Source organism: Oryzias latipes, chromosome 4 (assembly GCF_002234675.1).
Source record: "Oryzias latipes chromosome 4, ASM223467v1".
NCBI lineage: Eukaryota > Metazoa > Chordata > Actinopteri > Beloniformes > Adrianichthyidae > Oryzias > Oryzias latipes.
This window is the reverse complement of record NC_019862.2, coordinates 24,319,704-24,341,897: the sequence shown is the minus strand read 5'-3', so window position 1 is coordinate 24,341,897 and position 22,194 is coordinate 24,319,704. Positions and strand designations below refer to the sequence as shown.

Genomic DNA, 22,194 nt, shown 5'->3' with positions numbered 1-22,194 from the left:
ACTAAGAATGTCTTTCTCCATTGAGAGGGAGAAACACAAATACACTAAAGGAAAATAAGACTTTTCCAACAGATCATAGAGCTTTTCGTGGAGAAGGATCAGCGCACAGACTCAAAAAGTAAAGCCAAACATGTTTTTCAATGTTTTTTTTTAAATAACATGGGAGTAAGTGGAAAAAAATGTAATTAAAATCATTTATTTTATTTTTATGATCATTTTCACAGACAATATTTGATAACACTGATTAAAGCTCCAGAATTTGAAGTTGAAAAAATACCAGAAATAGTTACTGAGGGTCAAATGTGTGCTGAACACATCCGTATACTTTAATTTGTTTACAGTACATATGAATAAATTTATACACAAGAAGAGTGTTCTATCCATGTCGATAAAATAAATATTCTCTGTAGGACAAATATTTTCTTGTGTGTATTTTACAAGCTGTTAGCTGCCGTTTAATGAATGGTGAAATATTCAGTTCGTGCAATTTTAAATAAATCAACCTCACCGCACGACACTGACTTGTTGGTAAATATGCATTAGCTTCTAAAGTGGTATTTGGAGCATTTTTGTCTCATTCCTACCCTTAGGTTTAAAGTATACGTTATTAGTAGTAATGCAGTAGATTACGATAGCCTTGTTGGTAGTAAAATATTATGATTAGTATATTTGCCAGAATAACCAATTTTTGCTCTGCTACTTTTTTTTAACATGTTCTTGCTAACCAATCACTACTTACTACGGTAATCTCGTCTGCTACAATTGGTGGTGTCCCTATGGCAGAAAAATAACAACTGAGTTGGCTTGATTTGGTTAGAGCTGCTTTTCCATGAGTGACGTCACACTCGCTCAGTCCAGTTCTCTTATACAGTCAATGATCTGCATGTAAAAGCTGCCTGAAGAATTTCCCTCTCTTTTCTCAGCGGAGGGATTGGTGTAAAGCCCTGACGTCAAAAAGAACAAAACACATTTGAGTTCAAGTACATGATTATAATAGTGAAAACACTACATAAAGAACATTCAAAGAGCTCCAAACTCAAGCTTTCTAAATAAAACAGAAATTGTCACGGATACATTTCCCGCCTTCAATAGCTTTGAGTTGAATGTGGAGAAGGCAGGAGTTAGTAATTCATGAGTTCCAAATAGAAAATGTTGTGTCACCTGCCTTACTGTTTGTCCTTAGCTTTACATTTGTATATTTGTGGTATTGGTATATAGATACACATCATTGTTAATGATATTGTAAACAGTCCACTGGTAGAAGGACTTTAGCATCAATAGCAGATTAACAGCATTACTTTCAGGTATTGTAGTATTTGTGTTCCCCTACTTGAGTTGCGGTGATATCTGCGGGTGTCAGTGATGCGTTCACAGCAGCTCCAGCTCTGTGGGATTTCTTGGTCCTCTCAGTCAGAGCTTCTGTCAGCCATCTGGCAGCTAACGGATTCCTCTGCCCACAGCTCCAGAGATCCTGCGGGGAAATGCTTACGGCCCTGAGGTGGACATGTGGTCGGTGGGCGTCATCCTCTACATCCTGTGAGTCTGTTTACCCTCGGCTGAACGTTTATGCAAACACACACACACACACAAATGGAGCAATCTGGTTCATCATGGAGTCATTGTCATCTGTCATCAAATTTAACTACCAAGTTTGCTGTTCTTCCCTTCGCCTCTTAAGAGCCATTAAAGGCGGCGACACAACTTGAAGTGCTGCATGGAGCCTGTCCCAGGACAATAACTGGGTGTTGATGGAGTCTTTAGATGAGAATGTGCTGCAGCAGAGCCAATAATGACAGACCACAGAGGTTTCTCTTCCAGGAATGATAGGGCATTGTCATTAGCTGCTGTGAGTCATCGGCTTGTGTGAGTGGAGCATAAACACACACAGTCACAGATTTGGAAAAGTGAGACGTAAAATAAAAGACCATTTAACACACAGGTGTGACAATAGTCATTGTCTGTATGTAAAACCAGGAAATGCCTGTTGGTTGAGGGTTTGAGTCCACAGACAGTCTTAGCAGATTTTAAAAAGGAGTCCTAGTGGCTCCCTGCATCAACGGTTGAATTGGGAGGTTAAACCATCAAACATCTTCCCGTCACGGCTATGGCTGCAGTACATTGATTGCCCAGAAAAGACAGCAGATGTACAGCTACACTCAAAGACATGAGTGTTCATGCTTGATGTCCCGTTGAAGGATCTCTGAAGATTCAAACATCGGCGATCTTCTTAAACAAGGATCAGAAAGGGACATGAATTGTTGTATCTGTTTTTTTTTCTATCAAAATTTTCTTAAAATATATATTTGAATTTTCTAGTTAGATGATGTTTCATTCAGGGTTATCTTCACATTGTTGTAGGGAAACTCTGTTTAAAACTCTGTCCTGCTTCTGTTCTCCAGACTCTGTGGGTTTGAACCCTTCTTTGACCCAAGGGGGGACCAGTACATGTACAGCCGCATCCTCAATTGTGATTATGAGTTTGTATCTCCGTGGTGGGACGAGGTCTCTCTGAATGCCAAGGACCTGGTAAGTTGATACTTAGAGACTCACTCCAATGAAATGGTGTTTTTGGTGTTTTTAACATGTTCTTGTGGCCTTTTTCTGATGATGGAGGACACGGCATCCATACGTCACAACCAAATCAGAGTCCATGGCTGTTGAGAGTACAACTGGGTTAACTTTCAGCTTGACGTTTAACGGACATGCGTTTTGTATGCAGAGCCCAAAAGCAATCTTAAAAATGTGTGTAGTGACGCAGAATGCGAAAACTTAAGACGTGGATTTACGTGCATTTACATAGACTTTTTATTGGAAGTTGTCGCTTGAGTATACATAACTTTATAATTTTTGTGCAATCCGGTGATTACAAATACAAACCAATTTTAAACTTGATTGTGAAAATGTAGCCATGCCAGTGTGTTCTGAAACATGATGCATTATAAAAGTTTAATATTTGAACTTTATTGTCCTGTTTTGATGCTTTTATTATTTACATATCAAATTTTTTGTAGGTTTAGGGAACTGTCTGTTCATGTATTTTTGTTTGTTAATTTTAATGTTTTGTGTTTTCTATGAAATGAACAATAGCATTTGAGTGACAGTGTATGCAGATTAAACCAATTTTTGGTACATCTCCAGGTTGGTAAGCTGATTGTCCTCGACCCACACAAGCGCCTCAGTGTCCGGGAAGCCCTGCAGCACCCCTGGGTGCTGGGCAAAGCTGCCCGCTTCTCACACATGGACACCACGCAGAGGAAGCTGCAGGAGTTCAATGCTCGACGCAAACTTAAGGTTTGTTTCTGTTGTGAGTCTCATAAACAAGTGCTATTGGAGCAATTCTGATAAAGACTTAATATCATTACAGTCTTGGTTCAACTTTTCTCCTTAACCCAAACTGAAAGAGGGAATGGTTCAAAGTCCTTTTGCTCTGTACGCTCATATTTTAAATGTTTAATCCAGCGCAAAGATTAAACTCACTGAGTTCATCTTTTCAATTTTGATAGATTAAGAGATTATTCAATAAAGTCACCACTCATCACCACTATCAATCTAAGGGCTCTCCTTTTTTATATGAGAAGCAGAGCACAAAGCATGCTAAAAAGTTCTAAAAGCTGATAACCAAGTGAGCAAAACATCGTTTTAAGCCTCTTAGCAGATTGAAATCCCTTTGGGGGTCGCCACAGCAAATTAGCTTCCTCCATCTAACCCTGTCTTCTGCATCCTCTGCTCTAACACCAGCTACCTTCAGGCCTTCCTTCACTACATCCATAAGACTCCTCTTTGGCCTTCCTCCAGACCTCTTACCTGCTAGCTCTAGACTCAGCATCCTTCTAACAATATATTCGTTGTCTCTCTTCTGGACATATCTGGCAGTCTGGCCTCTCTGACTTTATCTCCAAAACCTCTAACGTGCTGTCCCCCAGATGTTCTCGTTCCTGACCCTATCCATCCTGATCACTCCCAAAGAGAACCTCAGCATCGTCATCTCTGCTACCTCCAGCTCTGCTTCCTGTATTTTCCTTAGTGCCACTGTCTGTAGGCCATACAACATGGCTGGTCTCACCAGTTTTCTACACCTTTCCTTTTATTTGAGCTGAAACACGTCACACCTGAGATTTTTCTCCACCCATTCCAATCTGCCTGCTCTCGCTTCTTTAATTCTTTTCTACACTCTCCATTACTCCGGACTGTAGATACTTAACCCTTGTGCTATCCTATGGGGTCAAGATGACCATTGACGTGTTCTCCCTACCATGACAAAGGTGGATAAAGGTGGAGAGGATTTCATGTAATCCATGGACACCAGTGAAGATCACTAATCATTGAAGAAAAAAGTTCCGCACACTGTCTTGTGGGATCTAGATGACCTCACTCCCAATGTCAAAGTGCCTAGGTTAGCACAAGGGTTAAAATCCTCCACCTTATTTATCTCTTCTCCCTGTAACCTCAGTAGTCCACTTTGGTTCCTCTAATTCACACACATGTACTCCATGTTGCAGCGGCTATCCTTCATTCCTCTCCTTTTCAGGGCAAATTTCCACCTCTCTAGCTTCTCCTCCAAATGTTCCCTGCTCTCACTACAAATCACAATATCATCTGCAAACATCATAGTCCATGGTGATTCCTGTCTAACCTCATCTGTCAGCCCATCCATCACAATTGCAAACAGAAAGGGGCTAAAAACTGATCGCTGATGTAAATCCCACCTCCCCCTTGAACTCCTCTGTCACCCCTACAGCACACCTCATAACTGTCTTACAGCCAACATACATGTCCTGCACTGCTCTAACATACTTCTCCGTCACTCCAGACTTCCTCATACAATACCACAGTTCCCCTGAGCACCCTTTCATAAGCTTTCCCCAGATCTACAAAGACACAGTATAGCTCTCTCTGACCTTTTCTCTACTTCTCTATCAACATTCTCAAATATTACATCTGTATTTCATGTCTTTGTTGGCGTGACAACCATACTGCTGCTTTCAAATGCTCACAAATGTTCAAATGTGGCTTCAACTTTTTTCCCTCAATTTCATTGAATGGCTCATCAGCTTTATTCCTCTGTAGTTTCCACAACTCTGCACATCTCCCTTATTCTTAGAAATGGGCACCGTCACACTTCTCCTCCATTCCTTAGGCATCTTGTCACCACCTGAAGAGTAAATGAGAATCATGTTATATTTTAGTAAGCTGAAAGCATTTTTGTATTAACAGACCTCAAAAATGTTAATCCAACAAACATTTCCAATGGAAAACAGTCATGGAGGTGGATAAGGTCTGATAGTGTCTTGATAAAAGAAATGGGATCAGATCACTGCATCCTGTGTTGAGTAAAGTGTTGTCTTGTGTGTTGGAAGGCTGCCATGAAAGCTGTTGTGGCCACCAGTCGAATGCACGAGGGTTCCCGGCGTCGAACAGACAGCTGTGAGATTCAAGGTTCAGGGACTTCCCGGCAAAGCAGCATGCAGCAGGACCCACCCCCTGAGTCTTTGGGCTCTGCTACCAGAGACAAAGACGTCCCCTCCCCGGACCAGCAGGTGCCACAAGAAGCTGAATCAAAGTTTGACGACCAAAGTGCCCACAGTCCCTCCCCTCCACGGAGTCCCAATCCAGTCAAGCCTGACGCCACACCCACTGGCCCCGCCCTCACCAGGCCGCCGCTGCGTGGCGACGGGCTAAGACAGGCATCGGTAATTCCAAAATCCATGCTGGTCCAACCACGGCTGCCACAGAAGAGCTGCTCCGTCATAGAGTCCAACGCCAGAGTGGAAGAGACATCAACAGGCTTGCCTCTAAGCCCCAACAATCTCAGCAATGGCTTCTCGCCAGGGGCGGAGCCTGCTAGTAAGACCACTTCCTGCCAGTAATCAACTGAGAGAGCAGCAGTTTTCCATTCAGGCCACAGAAACCATCCATTTCAGCTCTTCACATAAATGTCACTGGGGACCAAATTACAGCAGAAAAGTAAAGCATCAGGATGCATCCCTCATGTCTGTAGCTCAGCCATCTCACAAACACAAAGCGGCTCACCCAATCAGAGACAGATTATGAAACTGCTCGTTACAGACAGGTGAACTGATGGGGCAGCACTAAAGATAGTTTTGGATAGATAGTAACTTTTTATGTGAATAGAAAAACTGTAGCTGATTGAATGTAGGTAGGATTAAATGAAATAACCAGACAAGGTTTGTTTGATGAAGATAGTTTAGCTACTCCGATGATTTTTCACTCACTGCCTCTCCTGACTTCAGGACCCAAAAACTGGCATCATTTCTCAGCGCATGCAGGCTTTGTACTCTGCCAGAAACCCACACAGCTTGGTTCTTCCTGTTATAGTCAAGTGTATTTTTTATCTGTGGAAATCACGTGCACCTTGCTTACTCTTCCAGATGTGCTCTGATTGTAATTATTTTTTTACTGGTCCAGATGTAACGACAGAAATGAGAGAGAGAAATATTTGGTTTGGTTGCGGACCTTTTCTAAAAAAATCCCTTCCATACTTTGCTTTATACACCTGTTGACTGAAACATATCTAACAGTGAGGCAGGAGCTTTCATGTCTAGATGCAGTTGAAAGAGGGGAATATTTTATGAAACAAATGTACTCAGTAAGGTTGGTTCCAATAATAATGTCTCAAGTAATATATATATACCGGTATATACATATATATTTTTTCTAAATCAGTGTGCAGTCTATAGAATGACAGATATCAAAGACCCACTCCAATCATCTTTTGATCTATTGTAAAAGCGTTCCCTGTGGTCTTTCAATTATGCAGAATAATCCCGTCCCCATTTCCCATCATCTCTTTGTTTACGTTCTCTCCTACTAGCTTACAGCTCTTTACACCCCCAACCTAACATTACCGGTGCAACAACAATGGTGAGCAATATTGGAGCTATCCAGCCGTAGCGTTTTGCACCAGATGTTAACATGGACGAGGAAAACAAAGACGTACATGGATCTATTTGTCTGCAAATGGGTGTATCAGGATGGAGCAGAGCAGGGATCTTCTGGCTTGCCATTGTAGGTTCTACATCACACGCTTTTTTAAACAACATTTTTTTTCTACTCTTTCTGATTCAAAACAATATGAATAAAAAGTTACTCAGAAATGAAATTTTAAGCTTAATTTTCTTTATATACATCCTCCATCAACAAAAAAATGCCATAAGAATATGTTAAAAACACTCAAAACAGGATTTTTTTTAATTGGAGTGGGTCTTTAAAGTGCACAAAATGAACACAAACATGCATTAGAAATAACAGGGTAAGTGTGACGAAAGGACATCCCCATCAACAGCATGGGTCAGTGTAGACCTGTATGACCATAACTAAAGGGTGTTGCTTAATATCACTCCAAAAACACCCTAAATTTAGGCTTTCATTAACAAAAAAGTTTGAAGTCCTGCTGGTTTGATAGGAGAAACTGAAATATTTAACATTTTTTAAAATCTTGGAACAATAAGTTACACAAAGTTTATTTTCTAACTGAAATGGATTTTTTTTTTACCTTTCTAGATGTGATAGATAATCAGAGCTTTGATAATAATAATTGATACTTTATCCCCACAATGGGGAAATACTTCTCCGTATTTGACCCATCCCCTGGGGGAGCCGAACTGCGCTCGGGAGGCAGTAGTGTCAAGGGTCTTGCCCAAGGGCCCCCACTGGGTGATGTTAATTGCTTACTGACATGGTAATTGCCCCGTTACCATTGTTCATTCCCCTCCGGGAATCGAACCCTTTCACCGTACCAACCGAGCTACCTAGCCGCTTCTAAAAGGTGCATAAATGATTGTCATTTCTATTCTGGGTTCAACATGAACTCAATTAAAAGATATAGAAAACCTGTAAATTTTTTTAATCACTTGTAGTTTGATGACATCTTATAGATAAGCAATCACATCATTTTAATCATATAAGTATTTTTCTCATATTTTTTATGTAGATTAAAGTAGGCATTTTTTAAAGGTGAAGCTATTCTTGGCTAAGAATGGCTTCAAGGTTTCCTGCAGTGGTTCTGAATGTAATCCAGCTTGATTACATCGAAACATTGTGTTCCTCCAAAATAAAATGGAAACAAAAAACTATTTTAAAGCAAGAAAACTATAAAAAATGTCGAATACATATAAAAAAGGAAAAAAGTTCTTCATTCGCTGGCATGTTTGCACAGGTGGTGCTGTTCTGAGGTGGTCATAGCTTAGATATGCAGAAACTCAAAAATCTGACATTTACAGAAAAGTTACCTTTTTAATGTGCTTTCAGGCCTAACTGAACACACAAACTCTGGGCTGGAGGTTGGCGGTTCTTAGAAGGCTCAACTTTGCTTTGAACTCAATCTTTGACAAAGACTGACTTGTTTTTCTGGCGCAGCTTCATGTTCGTCTTCTCTCACGGAAAGCTGAACACTTCCTGGATAGCCGAGGATTGTATCTGCTTGAATCTTTAAAACTGCACGGACGATAAGGGCAGAGCAGCCTCATGGGGTTTCCTTCTTCTGCTTTTGTCCCAGGGCATGATGGCGGCTCAAAGTCCTCAGACTTGCGGAAATTCTCAGAGGACGAACTGGAGTTTTCTGCTTCTCAGTTTTTTATCCTTTGTACTGCAGCTGTTTGAGTAAACGGTGTAACTCCAGTTTTTAGGTAAGTAATTTGTGTTAGTGAGCTTTGAAAAGCGTTGTGTTGTTTACACTTTATCAGCAGTGACCATGCTCTCTTCTTTGGACTGTACATATGATAGTTTACAAGTCATAATTACTCACATCTTGATGCTTGACTTTATCAGACATGTTTGAGCTCCCAAGACAGAAAACTAAACCTCTGCTGAAACAAACACCTGATCTGAAACCACACATTCTACCTCTCTTTGTACAGGGGCTTCCAAAAACATCAATGCAGGACTTCCTGAAGACAAATATATATAGATATAGATATAGATATACATTTGAACTATTTTTGGTTAAGACAGTCCAAAGGGTTTGAGTCTTAGAAAAGTGAAGATGCATCTTTTAGTGTTTGTTTCCAGCCAACTTGAGGTGTTTCCACCTGGGATTTATTTGGAGTAAATGGTACATGTGGAGGAAAGCTGCAGAGTTGAAGATTCAAACTGTAAGCTGCAAATATCAAATGATAAATAATAAAAACAGTCCCCGAGGCTTCATACGGATAACGTAATTACTAGTTTTTCAATTGATTATTCTCAAAATTCAAAGATTTTTTTCTTTAAATATCTTCTTTGGTTACAGTTCTTTTTTGTACCCTGGAGTCGAAGACCCACTCTGATCATCTTTTCAGCTATTTTCAAAGTGTTCGAAGTGGTCTTTTAGTTATGATTATGTCGTTTTTAGCCCAAAAAATGGATTGTTTTCTAGGACATAGTTTCTGCTCATAGACATAGTTCATTAGAAGTTCACCTCTGAGTCGGAACTGTTGGCACAGCGTAAGTGCCCCACTTCCTATCATCCATTTGTTTGCATGCTCTTCTGCTAGCTTACAGCCCCTCAGACCCCTGACCTTACATTCACGTTGGGATAAAAAGGGTGGGCAACATTGGAGCAATCCAGTCATACAGTTTTAAGCCAGATACTAGCTCAGACAGAAGAAAGATGTACACGGATCTATTTGTCTGCAAGTGGATGCATCGGAGTGGAGAGGAGTGGCCTGTTGTTGTAGGTTCTACATCACAACTACAAGCTTTTTCCAGCTGCATTTTTTCATCTGCCTTTGATTCACAAAAATGTATATAAAGAAATACTCATATTTTAGGCTTAATTTTCCTTATATATGTCCTCTGTCATGAGAGAAATTGCACAAGAACATTTTTAACCCTTGTGCTATCCTATGGGGTCAAGATGACCATTGACGTGTTCTCCCTACCATGACAAAGGTGGATAAAGGTGAAGAGGATTCCATGTAATCCATGGACACCAGTGAAGATCACAAATCATTGAAGAAGAAAGTTCAGCGTACTGTCTTGTAGGGTCTAGATGACCCAACTCCCAATGTTAAAGGATAGCACAAGGGTAAAAAAAACCGAAAGCAGGACCTTCATCAGAGTGGGTCTTTAACTGGTTCTTTTCTCTTCAATAGTCATGTTCTAAAAGCCACACCCTGTTCCAGTACACTACTGTGTTTGCAGAATTTCAAATCCTAACAGCTTGTGCACAATCTCCAACAAATGTTTCATTTCAACATTTTCTCATTTCAACATTTTCTCAGCAGCTGAGTTTAAAGTTTTTGTCAGATTGTTGAGCATTTTGTTGGCATCTTACAAAGAAAACCAAGACGGAGGAAAAAAGGGTCTATTCAAAAGAGGAGCCAAACATTGGAACAATCATAGCAAACCAACTCCAAAAATACATAAAAAAAACTGTTAAAGGTTAGCCTCAAAAGCGTGAAGGTGAAGAAAACAGAATTTCCTGGTTAATTTAATCAAGACATCAAAGAATTATGATCATTTATGATCCATTGGGTGATGTGGAAAGTTTTTGTTCACTAGAATGTTAGTTTAAGATACAAAAATATTGACATGAGAGTTCAGGAATAAAAACACCTTATGTATCCACTGTCTCAAAGAAATAAAACGTGCTGTAACTGTTATAAAAAATGAATAATCAAAAAGTTTTGCATTCTGTCATTACGGAAAGAATTTATTTTAAAAAACAAAAACAATAGATAAATTATTCTGGCCATGAAGTTTGGAAAATTGGCTAAACTTTTCAAATAAAAAGCGTTTTTGGAATTCATGGAATTAGCCATTATGAGATGGGCATTAAAAGCCTTTCTACTGCCCCTTGTGGAATGATGATGAACTACAGGGCAGTAAACTTGGACCAAGCTATACGATGGAAAGTTTGGATCATGCCAATGGAATAAAGGTCTTAGAAACATGTTTATCAAATATCATATTAATGGTTGTAAAGGTTAAACGAGAAAAAGCATGAAAAAGTAGTAAAGACACAAGTCCTTCAGTGGGACAATACCCAGAAAATGATTAGAGAGAAAAAAGGAAACATTAAACTAAGTTTTTATAAAAAGAAAGAATAAGTTGAGTCTGACAGGTTAATTTTTAGCTGCTGTAACAAATTTTGTCATATGAGGGGCTAAAGAAAAATTATATTAATCATGTTGCTTTTACTCAAATGTAATTTCTCAATTTTCCTTTGCAACCGCGAAGGAGGGTCCAAGGGCAGAGATGTCCAGTTTAGTTTAGTCTGTTTATTTAGTTCAATGTATATTTTCTTATTGAATTCTATGTATTCATGATCCTTTTGATTTTATGTTTTACTTTTTCAATTACCGTTACAAAGCCCATCGAGACGACTGTTGTTGTGAATTTGGGCTATACAAATAAAATTGAATTAAATTAAACCAGTGTTTGTAGTGGAAACACTGGAGCTGGGGGTGAACTTATCCTGTGTTCTGGTTGATAATGTATGTGTGAGCTCTTAACAATCATCAGCCGTAACTATAAACTACAGCTGCCATGTTTGTCGTAAAATAGTTCAAGTTACCCATAAAATATTGTACTCACTATCATTTTCTAAAATGCATGCATGCATGTGGGTGGTGGTGTAGTGGTTAGCACTCTCCTCTCCGTATGCACCATGGTTTACTTCATATTTTAATAGATTATTTGATGATTCTATCCTGTCCCTAGATGTGAGTGTGTGGCCTTGCGACAGACTTACGATCTGTCCAGGGTGTGTCCTATCTTCACCCAACAGTAACTGGTATAGGCTCCAGCAACCTGGTGACCCCAAAAGCAATTAAGCGGGTTTGGAAAATGGTGGGATGAATGATGTATGTGCGTCAAATTTCAAGATCAAGTGCATGAAGGGGTGATGGAGGAAATCCAAAGGATTATTTTTGTAAATATTCAGTGGGTTCAGTGGCTTAGTTGGTTCATCAAAGGCCACAATAAAAGCTGCTCATGTTTGTATGAAGTGGTGTTTGTTTGTTGAAAAAAATAAAACCTCCAAAAACAAGACAGTTCTTCCTACAACTGAACTCTCCTCTGATTGGACGCTTGAAGCTGACAGCCCAGCTCTGATGAGTTACAGATAGTTTGGTTCCTCTTTAAACCACCCAGAGATAAATCCCAGATCTTCTACACCCGGCCACTTCATCACATGACCTCAAGTGTGGAGCATCTTGCCAAGTTTGTCCCAGTTAAGAGCATGTAACTGTACAATAGATGAACACTTATATTCTTCTGTAAAAACATGGATATTTTACTTCTATTTCTGTCACAGTTTGGGGCGTTTGAGGTCGGGAGGGAAAAGCTGTAAACGTTCGTTTCGTGTTTGATGAGTAAATTTGTGCTTTTTTAATTCTACTGGATGACATATGTATAAAGTGACAGAGTAACCGTCTCAGCTGTTACATGTGTATCTTTGCATGCATTATTTAACATCCTCGGGTCACTTAAGTCTAAAGAATTGATGTTTGAGCGGTTCTAATCCAGGGTCAGTCCTGCAGGATGTTTCCAGACTTTATATCACATGTATAGTAAAAAATAGCTGATGGAAATTAATTTGTGGCTTCTGTTGTTCTTTATTTCTCCACAAACACGAAGGGAAACATTTTTATTTTCCAACAAATGAACACTCAGAATGTCTTTAATGTGGAAGTCTTTGAGGCCAGAATGAAGCAGGAACAACATTTCAATTCAGGTTTCCGAGCAGACTTTCTGTTTGAAAACTTTCCCTGCCTGAATCGTTCCACACCAGTACGATGACACAGGGAATCCCCGCTTTGCAGCCGGCACATTCCGCACAGAGACGGCACTGTAGCCCTCCTTGGACTTTTTCCATGGCCCTGCTTCACTCCCTAAAACCCTCTGTGCATTATCCACCCACCAAAGGACACGTTGCCTTGGAGACATCAGTCCATCCAGAATGCAGACCAGCAGTCGAGGGGATCCTGGTGCTGAAGAGAGCTGGACGGAGGATAAAATCTGAAAGGATGGGCCGGTGAAGGAAGCTGCCGACGAGCGGATAGAACTGTTATCCCATTGTTTAAACATTGCAAAAATGTTTAAAATAATGTTTCAAATATTCAGAATTTTCTCACTTAAAGAACCAAACCTATGGACTCAAACATTTAAAGATCTCAACACCGACCCTTTTTCTTCAGTACTTCAATACTAAAGGTTTTATATCTTACACAAAAATATTGTACATTCCCCACAGATCTTTTGCTGTACCTGCTGTGTTCTTACGAAGAGGAGGAGGGTCACTGGCTTCATCCCACTGATCCATTTCTTCATTAATGTGCACCCGAAGGAGAGTTCCAGTGCTGAAGGTCATCGAGAAAGAGACCGACTGTTCTTTGGTCGAAGAGGAAACTGGCCTTTTAGGGAGACAAACCATTGTCATGAACATCCACTGACAGGAGAAGTCTGAGCGCACTGTTTATCTCACCCTAGAAGGACGAATAAGATCACTGCCAACTGCATCCTGAACCCGTCTTCTACGCCTACGTAGGTTGATCTGAACTTCAAGTCTCCTAAGAAAGAATTGTTCCTGCAGGAAAAGATTGAATTCAATTCAGTTTATTGCCTCAAGTGCTACACCAGAAATTCAGAAAAAAAGTCTCAAACCAAAAGAAAAATCTGTCCAAATCATTCTAATAAGACATAAGGTCTAACTGTTCTTTTAAAATTGACATGTAACTAAGGAACAGTGGTGAAGAACAATTTTCTCTGACGGAAACTGTGGTAAAAAAAAAAAGAGTTTACAGAAAGGAAAGCTGTGCAATAATGTAAGTCAACTGTTCAGGTATGGCTCAGGTTCAGCTAGATCAACCTAAACTTTAAGCCTCCACTGTAGCCAAGGATTGGTGAATGATCATGGTGAATTTTCTTCTTTGTCAGAGTTCTGCACCACTCTGTGACAGAAGAATTAAGTAATGCTACTGATCTTAAAGCAGTTCATTCTCAAAACTTTATTGAAAAGCTGGATGTGAACATGTGTGGCCCTGCAACAGAGAGGCAAACTACCATGGGTGTACCCCGCCTTGTCCCACAGTATCTGGGATCATTTCTCACAACTTTCATGACCCTGCATAGAATCAAGACATAGAATATGGATGAACGGTTTGATATAGAGTTTCTGCATTGTATGGAACTGACATGCTTCAAATCCTGTTAAAAAAGACGGTTTTATTAAATACATTTAGATGAGAATTCTGGGACAATTGCCATTCATCACAAATAGTGTTCTACAAGATATCTGCAAAGAGGTCTCCTACATCTACCTGTAGACATCTAATCTTTGGATATTTTTAGATGTCTCTTGGAAACGTTACATACATTTACTAGATATAGACTAAACCGTGCAATTTTATAGTTAGTTTTATTTGTGATTATTTTTCACCGACAACTAGTAATCAAAAAAATCCTGCATTCTAAGAAGTAAACATCTCTACTAAAAACCTACCAGGGGTTCAAAGGTCTCACAAACTTGTAGCAAAATTACAATCCAACATTTGTATGCATCTTTATGTGTGCAAAAGCATGTATCAGAACATCACATCTTTTATTCAACACCCCTAAAATAGCAATGCAGGTAGCTAAAGAAACAGGGTAGATAGATAGATAGATAGATAGATAGATAGATAGATAGATAGATAGATAGATAGATAGATAGATAGATAGATAGATAGATAGATAGATAGATAGATAGATAGATAGATAGATAGATAGATAGATAGATAGATAGATAGATAGATAGATAGATAGATAGATAGATAGATAGATAGATAGATAGATAGATAGATAGATAGATAGATAGATAGATAGATAGATAGATAGATAGATAGATAGATAGATAGATAGATAGATAGATAGATAGATAGATAGATAGATAGATAGATAGATAGATAGATAGATAGATAGATAGATAGATAGGGAGATATAGAGATAGGGAGATAGGGAGATAGGGAGATAGGTAGATATGTAGATATGTAGATAGATAGATATATATTTACACTTTAACAAGCAGACTTTGAGCTGCCACTTTCACCAAAGTGCCTCAGTTTTTAAGTCAATTGTCCTCTTAGCCTCTAAAGCACACAAAACGAACATTATGGCACCTTCTAAATTATTCTTCATGTTATTTAACTAACCTATTTACTTAACCCTAACCCTCTTTGAGAAAAATGGCAGCTTGTTTACGACACCCAAGGCATGATGGGACTGTTACCAGCTGCTGGAGATCTAAACGGTGAAGTGCAAAAGACCTCTAAGAATTAATGTCTGTCAGATGCATCATGCATATCTGTGATTGTAAACACTGAAATAGCCATGATTTAGACAGTTACTAGAAGTTTCTGTGACCAGTGGATTGTGGCAGAAATTTAAACGTTTAGGCAATAAACTTAAATGTGCACATTTTGAAACAAGGTAGAAATGAAGCCGATGACAACACGGAAAACCTGACAAACATGAACTGAATACAAGATCCTTAAATAAACTGATGAGTTTGTTTAAAGTTCTCAATTCTATCTAAACTTCAAAAGTTAAGCCACAGACATTTCAAAAAGAAAATTGAAGGAGCTATTTAGTTGAGCAGCAAAATGTTTGTTGGATGAACCTTTTAACAGCCAGGTTCTCTGAAGAAGGGAAGATGTGGATGCTTTTAGCATAGCAATGGAAATGGAACCAGACCAAGTACAGAGCCCAGAAGAACACCATTTAGGAGGACTTGTACCAAACAAGTTTGTCTTTTGCAGAAAATATTTCCTAGATGAATGTAAATGAATTTCTATATGAGAGTATCGTGTCTCAGGTCTTGTTTTACCTGCTCAAAGGTGCCGCAGCTCCTCTCTGAAGCCTCCGGCTTTGCTCTTCATCAGTGAACACAGGAAGTCTTCTTATTCTGGAAAACAGAAACTCAACAAACTGTTGGAGCAGAACGCCAGCAGTCTCCAGAGGAAAGAGCTGCTCTGGGATCAAGATGACCGTTAGCTCCTACAGTTGATGAAAGACTGAAAAACAGGAAATTTCCTCTCCAGAAACCAAAATAAGATCTCTGTTTAACGGTCAAACACCAACTCCTTAGCACACAAACACAATGTTTTTTGCTGTTTTGATAAAGGCTGGATAGAATAAACAAAGAATCTAACTTACTTCTTAAGTGTTTTATTCTTTAATTAAATGTTAAACTGTTCTGCGCAAAACAGTATCTAGAAGGGTTCATTCCAACAAGTTTTATTTTAGGATTTCCAAATTCCCTCAAAATTTGATGGTTAAAAGTGTTTTTTCTTGATTTGTTTTTAAAATTGTTCATAAATTTGTTCTTAAATTTGTCTCGTTTATTTCAAGTTTATCTTAAGTTGATCTTTAGAGTTGTGAGAATTTCTCCAACTATGCTAATAACTCCATTTCTGTGGCTTTCAAAATGCAAAGTAAACACAAAAAAACACATTTATTGTTTACAGAAAATTATTTTCTTTGTTTAAGTAATACTTTCTGTCATTACCTTATGTAAATCAGTTTTTCTTGTGTAGTTGCTTAACTTTAGAAGTCTGGTGTAATGGAAGATGTATTCAGACCAACATTTTAAAGTCTGGCACGTCATGTGAATAAACTGAAGGATTGTAAAACTTTCCCCTGTAGTTTATGGCCACATGATGCAACATTGTATTTTTATTAAAACACTTTATAAACTTTTCTAGTTATTTCCAAGCCTTTTGGTTGTTTATATCCACAAAGAAGCTGGTTGCATTGCTGGTCAAGAATATACTCTTGATTTGGTAGATTTAGATTTTAGATTCATGTTTGTTTGGTTTGAACAGATCAGTCTATTTTTTTAATGATTTATCAAAAAAAAATCTTTTTTTTGTATGTTTTGAAGAATTTTCCTTAGACAAAGGTAGTCGGTTTAGTGTATACTTGGTCCAGTCCTGCAACCTGGATCTGGAGCCACATGCAGCATTTTTATCCCTCCATTTAAAAAAATGCAAACAAGTAAATAATTGGTTTATTGGTTAATTTTGTCATTTATTTTTATATTTTTACACTTTGAAATTTTTCTTTCTAATTCAGAAATTAAAATTTTTAACCACAGCATACACGATACTAAATCATAAGGCGATGAGAGCTTTGCCTTTCCTGATGGTATAAAGGGTTTGATCTACTGTCAGAGTGCTTTATTATTAGAATAGGTTTAAAGCTCATATTCTTTTTTTCTCGTCTAGCTGCTGTTTAGTGGTGAAGTTCTTAAAGTGTTATTGCAAGCTAATCTGCTGCACCGGGGGGAATCAATTCACACAGAAGGTATTTTATTTTGAAATAAACTTAAGTGTGCTGAAATAGAAATATAACAATGTTGTAATTCGATATTTGTAAATATTTATATGCCACATTTGAGGAATGAATGGCTTAATGTCCACAAAAACATAAATAACATGTATTTTCTAAACATTGATGTAGGACTTAGTGGCTCTTGCTGAGTTTTGGTTGGTAAGAAACGGGTCCAAATGGCTCTTAAAGCATTAAAGGTTACAGACCCCTGACTTAGTCTATACTAAAATTGAGGCACTATACCTGAAGTTTACTTTTTATGTACTATCTATGCACTTTAAACATTTCAAATGTTCCAATTTAGTCTGAAGAAGTATTCAGTTATTGTACTTCCCAGACTACACGTACTTGGTTTATACTCTATACTACCCTTGTTATATGCTCTAACTGAACTCTGCAGTAAATAACATCAACACCGATCCAATTTCTGAGTAAACTTTACTTCATTTCTGAAATGAGGTCATACATGAACAGAGGCAGAGGAAACTGAAGAGCAGGAGCTCTAATGCCCTCTGTGGCTCGGAGCGTCGGCTTTCTTCTCCGGCTTGCTCCCCTGGCTCATCCCGCAGAAGTAAACAGCAGAATCGTTTTGCTGGAAGCCGCGCAGCAACAGTGACCCATTGACCCCCACGGACACCTTCCCTGGACAAACTCCGGCTCCGTACGTCACGTTGGGGGTGTTAGAGGGCATCACTGTCAACAGCATTTGTGGTCCCTGACCTGCAGCCGTCCTGTACCAGCTGATGGTGGAGGCAGTGGGTGAGGACTTGTTGCGGTGCAAAGTGTCCAGCAGGGGGCAATACAGGGTGGCATTTTCACCTGGTCTGACCCAAAGAGTGGATGTCGGCATGGTGAGAACATGCTGCTGAAAACCTAATGATAAAAAAAAAAAGTAGAAAACAACAAGTAAACAAAAAAGAAGGAAATAAAGAGGAAACATTAAAACAAAAGCAAAAAATAGATGGATAGATTTTATTTTATAAAATGTATTTGACAAAAGGATTTGTCTGACAATAGATAAACCTATGATATAATATAAGAATTGACAATTGTTTGAATTTGTCAACCTGCAAACAGAATACTTCTTATTAAACACAATATTCTTAAAAAAAATGTATCTTTTTCCAGTTTCTTAATTTATTCATTGAGTCATTGTAAATCCTCAATGAAGGATATTTTCTTAAAAATAAAACAGACTCACCACTGAGAGCGAGAAGGATCACCCACATGTGCAGAGACTCCATCGTCCACTGACGGATCAAACCCTCCTGCTGCTGTTTTTGTTCCTCAAAGCAGCGAAGTGTTTCAATGAAAACACGACAATCACATAAACATGTTGGGAGATGTTGATCGTTTTTTTTAATCAAGTTTTTACCAAGTTATTTAAATGCAATATCTTTATTTGTGTACCTTTTTTTCTGGATTTTTGTTGTGATTTATAAAATGTATTGCTGTGTTTTTTGTTATGTGTTTTGCTCTTTTAATTGTTGTTGTTCTCTTTAAAATGTTTTTGCGTTGAGGGATTTGTTGGTGTGATTTGAACTTCAGGGCCACCATACAGGTGTGATGTGTAAAATGATTCAATTTCACTTCATTGGTGTAAAAGGTAATTACTATTGCTAGTGATATCAGCTCTGTGCAACACAGTTAGTAGAAATATGAAAAATCATAAAAGAATAAAATACTTTTTTTCTGTGTTTATTTGATCCTTATTCAAGACCACAGAATTGTTTTTTTTTTTTTTTTGGGGGGGGGGGGGGGTTCTTAAATTTTTGGTTGGTTGTGTGCCTTTTGATTTTTATCAAGAAAAAGTACATCTTGTCTTTCAAAAGGTTGAGAACAAAAGAATGAACTAAAATAATGCACCATTTTATCATCAGCTGCCTAAATACATTCCAGAATAATCAGGCAAAAAATTATAATTTTGCTTGATGTTTTTTTTTCAAAGTTAATTTTGGGGAGGGGGGTTAATGTTTAGTACAGTCTATTGAGATTTTCATCAGCAGGAAGGATGTTTACATTGTACATTTATATATTTTTTGTTTATTAGTCTAATTAGCACCAATGCAAACTTGCCAAACCACCAAAGGCAAACCCCACATTCGCCCGATAGTGGCTGGGATAGGCTCCAGCAACTCCATGACCCCAAAAGGTATTAAAAGGGTTAAGGAGATCAATAAATCAATGAATGGATGATACAATTCTTCTAAACTTCCAGGGTTTTTATTTTATCTTAAAGACTAGTATTTAAATCACTTGTTGTTTCTTAACAATCAGTTGTTGTTCTGTTGTCCAGAAGCTGTAAAATTAACATTTCAATCAATGGGATTTTCCTGTCGAAAAGCAAAAAAATTAAAACAATTAGTGGAAATTTGGATTTAAAAGTAAGTTGACTCTGTTGCATCAAGATTGTGTGAAATGCGGGGTCTTTGCCTTCCAACCTTTAAATGACGCAGCAGAGAGTTGTAGAGCACCTGGAGGCTGATCATTCTTGTTTTTGTGGGTTTGTGTGCAGAGTAAACTGTCAGCTCAAACGAATCCGGGGCTGCTCCCTCATATTTTCCACAGCTGACATAATGAATTCTTTAGGTAACCAGAACCAACCACACACTGCAGGAAAGACTCAGACTTGATGGTTAAAATGTTACTAAACAAGAATTGGTTTAAAAGAATCAGTTCTACATAACCCAATATTCAACCAGAGTCGTAATTAAACCATAAAATCTGGCCAAAATGTCTGAAGCCTCACACAATTGTCCATCCGCCGTTTTTTTTACAATTTGTTTCTTTTCTAAAACATTTAACGAAACACCTTTATCTCCAAGGTCAGGCTTTGCCATGAAATGAAAACTTTTTCAGGACTTTGAAACAGGCCACACAACATTCCTTATTTTGTTAGGTGAAACAACAAATACGCTTTAATTAATTTTTTTATTTACAGGAAAAAAAAATGGCAGATTTAAATAAGAACAGATTAGAGATTGAGAGGTTATATGCAAGCTTTAGGAGTGCAAAAGGGATAAAAATATTGAAAAATTGTTTTATCAGTGAGATCAATATAATCTCAAAGTTGCTAAATTAACACAGCTGAAACAAATGCTAATTAATTTAATTAAAGATCTGACTAAAAAGATGCTACAGGACTGACCAAAAAAAAAGCCTAAATATAGAATATCACATGAGATTAACCTCTTTTTAGAGCTAAATATAATCACTTACAATGCTGAGCAGTGCCAAAAGCTAAACTTATGGTCAGATTTAGAAAAAAATTACAGGAAAATGAAAAGTTGAAGAAAAAGGCTGAACAGATTAATGTTTTTCAAAGCTGAAATGACAAAAGGAAGTGAAGGACAGGCGAGAAAACACTGAAATATGTCAACGTTGCAACCAATGATAAGCTAAGTTTAAACATTTTTAACATTTCAACCTTAGGACAATTATTCTGCTCATTTATTTATAATAATAAATTGCGTATACTTATATACTGGAAGACCTAAAGTGCTTTACAGTCACAGTCCTAACACACACACACACACATTCACACATTTATGCAGACACTGCCGCTGAACGCTGGCGCCAAGCCATAACCACCAGGAGCAATGTGGGGTTAAGTGTCTTGCACAAGGACACTTTGATCGCAAGTTGAGGAATATTGTTGGTTTATGCAAATTAAACTCATGTCAAGACCAGAGGGAACAACACGTTTTTGCCCCATCTCCCATCAGTCAGATCTGTTTCACCTGTTGCAGGTCTTCAGGTTCTCCCTTTTACCTGTTGGAACCCGTTTTCTAACCCAGGATTGGTGCTAGCTCACCTGTTTCAGCTTTTCTGAACCAGTCTGACTTGTTTTCCTGATTTACCGACTATTCCTGGCTCCCTGTGAGACCAACATTTTGGATTTAGTTTCTTGTAGATGGGGTTATTGTGGCATGAATCACATAATAGTCACAAAATCAAGTAATAGAGCAGTTCTTGTCTTGTTCCAACTCAGAAATTCAGGTACCAAGAGTCTCCAGATCTGCCAGCAAGTGGAGCTTTTATTTATACAGCACCTTTTTGAAATAGAGACAATACAAAGTCCTTGCAGCTTTCCAGAGATGCAAAAACTACCAGAAAAATATGTTGTAGGAACCATTTTAAACTAAGTTCTGACCAAAAAAACTGCTGGCAAACATCTGCCCTTGCATAACTGTTACTTCCTGTTGATGTCATAGCTCTGCTGGTGATCACAAGTCAACAGTTTGGGTCTCACAAAACATCATGGGATCAGTATCACCTTTAAATATATTCCTAATTTAACAGGGAATCAGGTATGAAGACCAGATCAGATCTATCCTTTTAGTTCTGCTTAAACACTTGAGATGAAACCATGAATCAGCGTCAGTAGACTTCCTCTAAACACAAGATCTGTGAGTCTCACTTTTTGATCGAGATGACATTAAAGTTCTATTTTTCACTGCTCAAACATCAGTTCTTCATTTTTGGAGGAAAGTTCCCCCCCGAGGAGGAGGGGACAGGACGACCTGTGAGTTCAAGTTCAGCCAGAGTTTTTGAGAGAAATGCAGAACAGCTGCAAACATAAGTGGGGAATCAACCATCATCTCATCTTTTATACAGTGGGGCAAAAAGGTATTTAGTCAGCCACCAATTGTGCAAATTCTCCCACTAAAAGATGAGAGGCCTGTAATTTTTATCGTCGGTAAACCTCAACTATAAGAGGCTAAATGAGAAAAAAAATCCAGAAAATCAGATTTTATGTATTGTCAGATTTTGAGTGAAAACCTCCTACCATCAGCAAGGACATTTTTTTTCTTGTGCAAGACAGAAAACAAGAGTCTCTTTACCCTCTTAGGATTCAATTTTTGCAGTGTTTGAACTAGAGCT

At 38.3% G+C, this 22,194-nt stretch overlaps 2 protein-coding genes and 1 gene segment (V, D, J or C); 1 reads left to right on the top strand and 2 right to left on the bottom strand.

Moving 5' to 3' along the window:
- LOC101155594 (calcium/calmodulin-dependent protein kinase type IV) overlaps positions 1-9,776 on the top strand; it is a 36,969-nt gene extending 27,193 nt beyond the window's left edge. Inside the window, exons 8-12 of the mRNA XM_004068258.4 lie at positions 1,461-1,536; positions 2,400-2,526; positions 3,139-3,291; positions 5,358-5,844; positions 8,516-9,776. Of these exons, the coding sequence (XP_004068306.2) occupies positions 1,461-1,536; positions 2,400-2,526; positions 3,139-3,291; positions 5,358-5,844; positions 8,516-8,619 (947 nt within the window). The 3' untranslated portion in view covers positions 8,620-9,776. The remainder of the gene's footprint in view (positions 1-1,460; positions 1,537-2,399; positions 2,527-3,138; positions 3,292-5,357; positions 5,845-8,515) is intronic.
- Positions 9,777-12,533: 2,757 nt separating this feature from the next.
- LOC110014966 overlaps positions 12,534-22,194 on the bottom strand; it is a 29,453-nt gene continuing 19,792 nt past the window's right edge. Inside the window, exons 3-6 of the mRNA XM_020702584.2 lie at positions 15,806-15,883; positions 13,427-13,528; positions 13,210-13,355; positions 12,534-12,986 (exon numbers count right to left, since the gene is read on the bottom strand). Coding sequence (XP_020558243.1) covers positions 12,673-12,986; positions 13,210-13,355; positions 13,427-13,528; positions 15,806-15,883 — 640 coding nt within the window. The 3' untranslated portion in view covers positions 12,534-12,672. The remainder of the gene's footprint in view (positions 12,987-13,209; positions 13,356-13,426; positions 13,529-15,805; positions 15,884-22,194) is intronic.
- On the bottom strand, positions 17,730-22,019 carry LOC105353983. The segment is given in 2 exon segments: positions 17,730-18,183; positions 18,512-22,019. Coding segments are annotated over 2 exon segments (414 nt in total).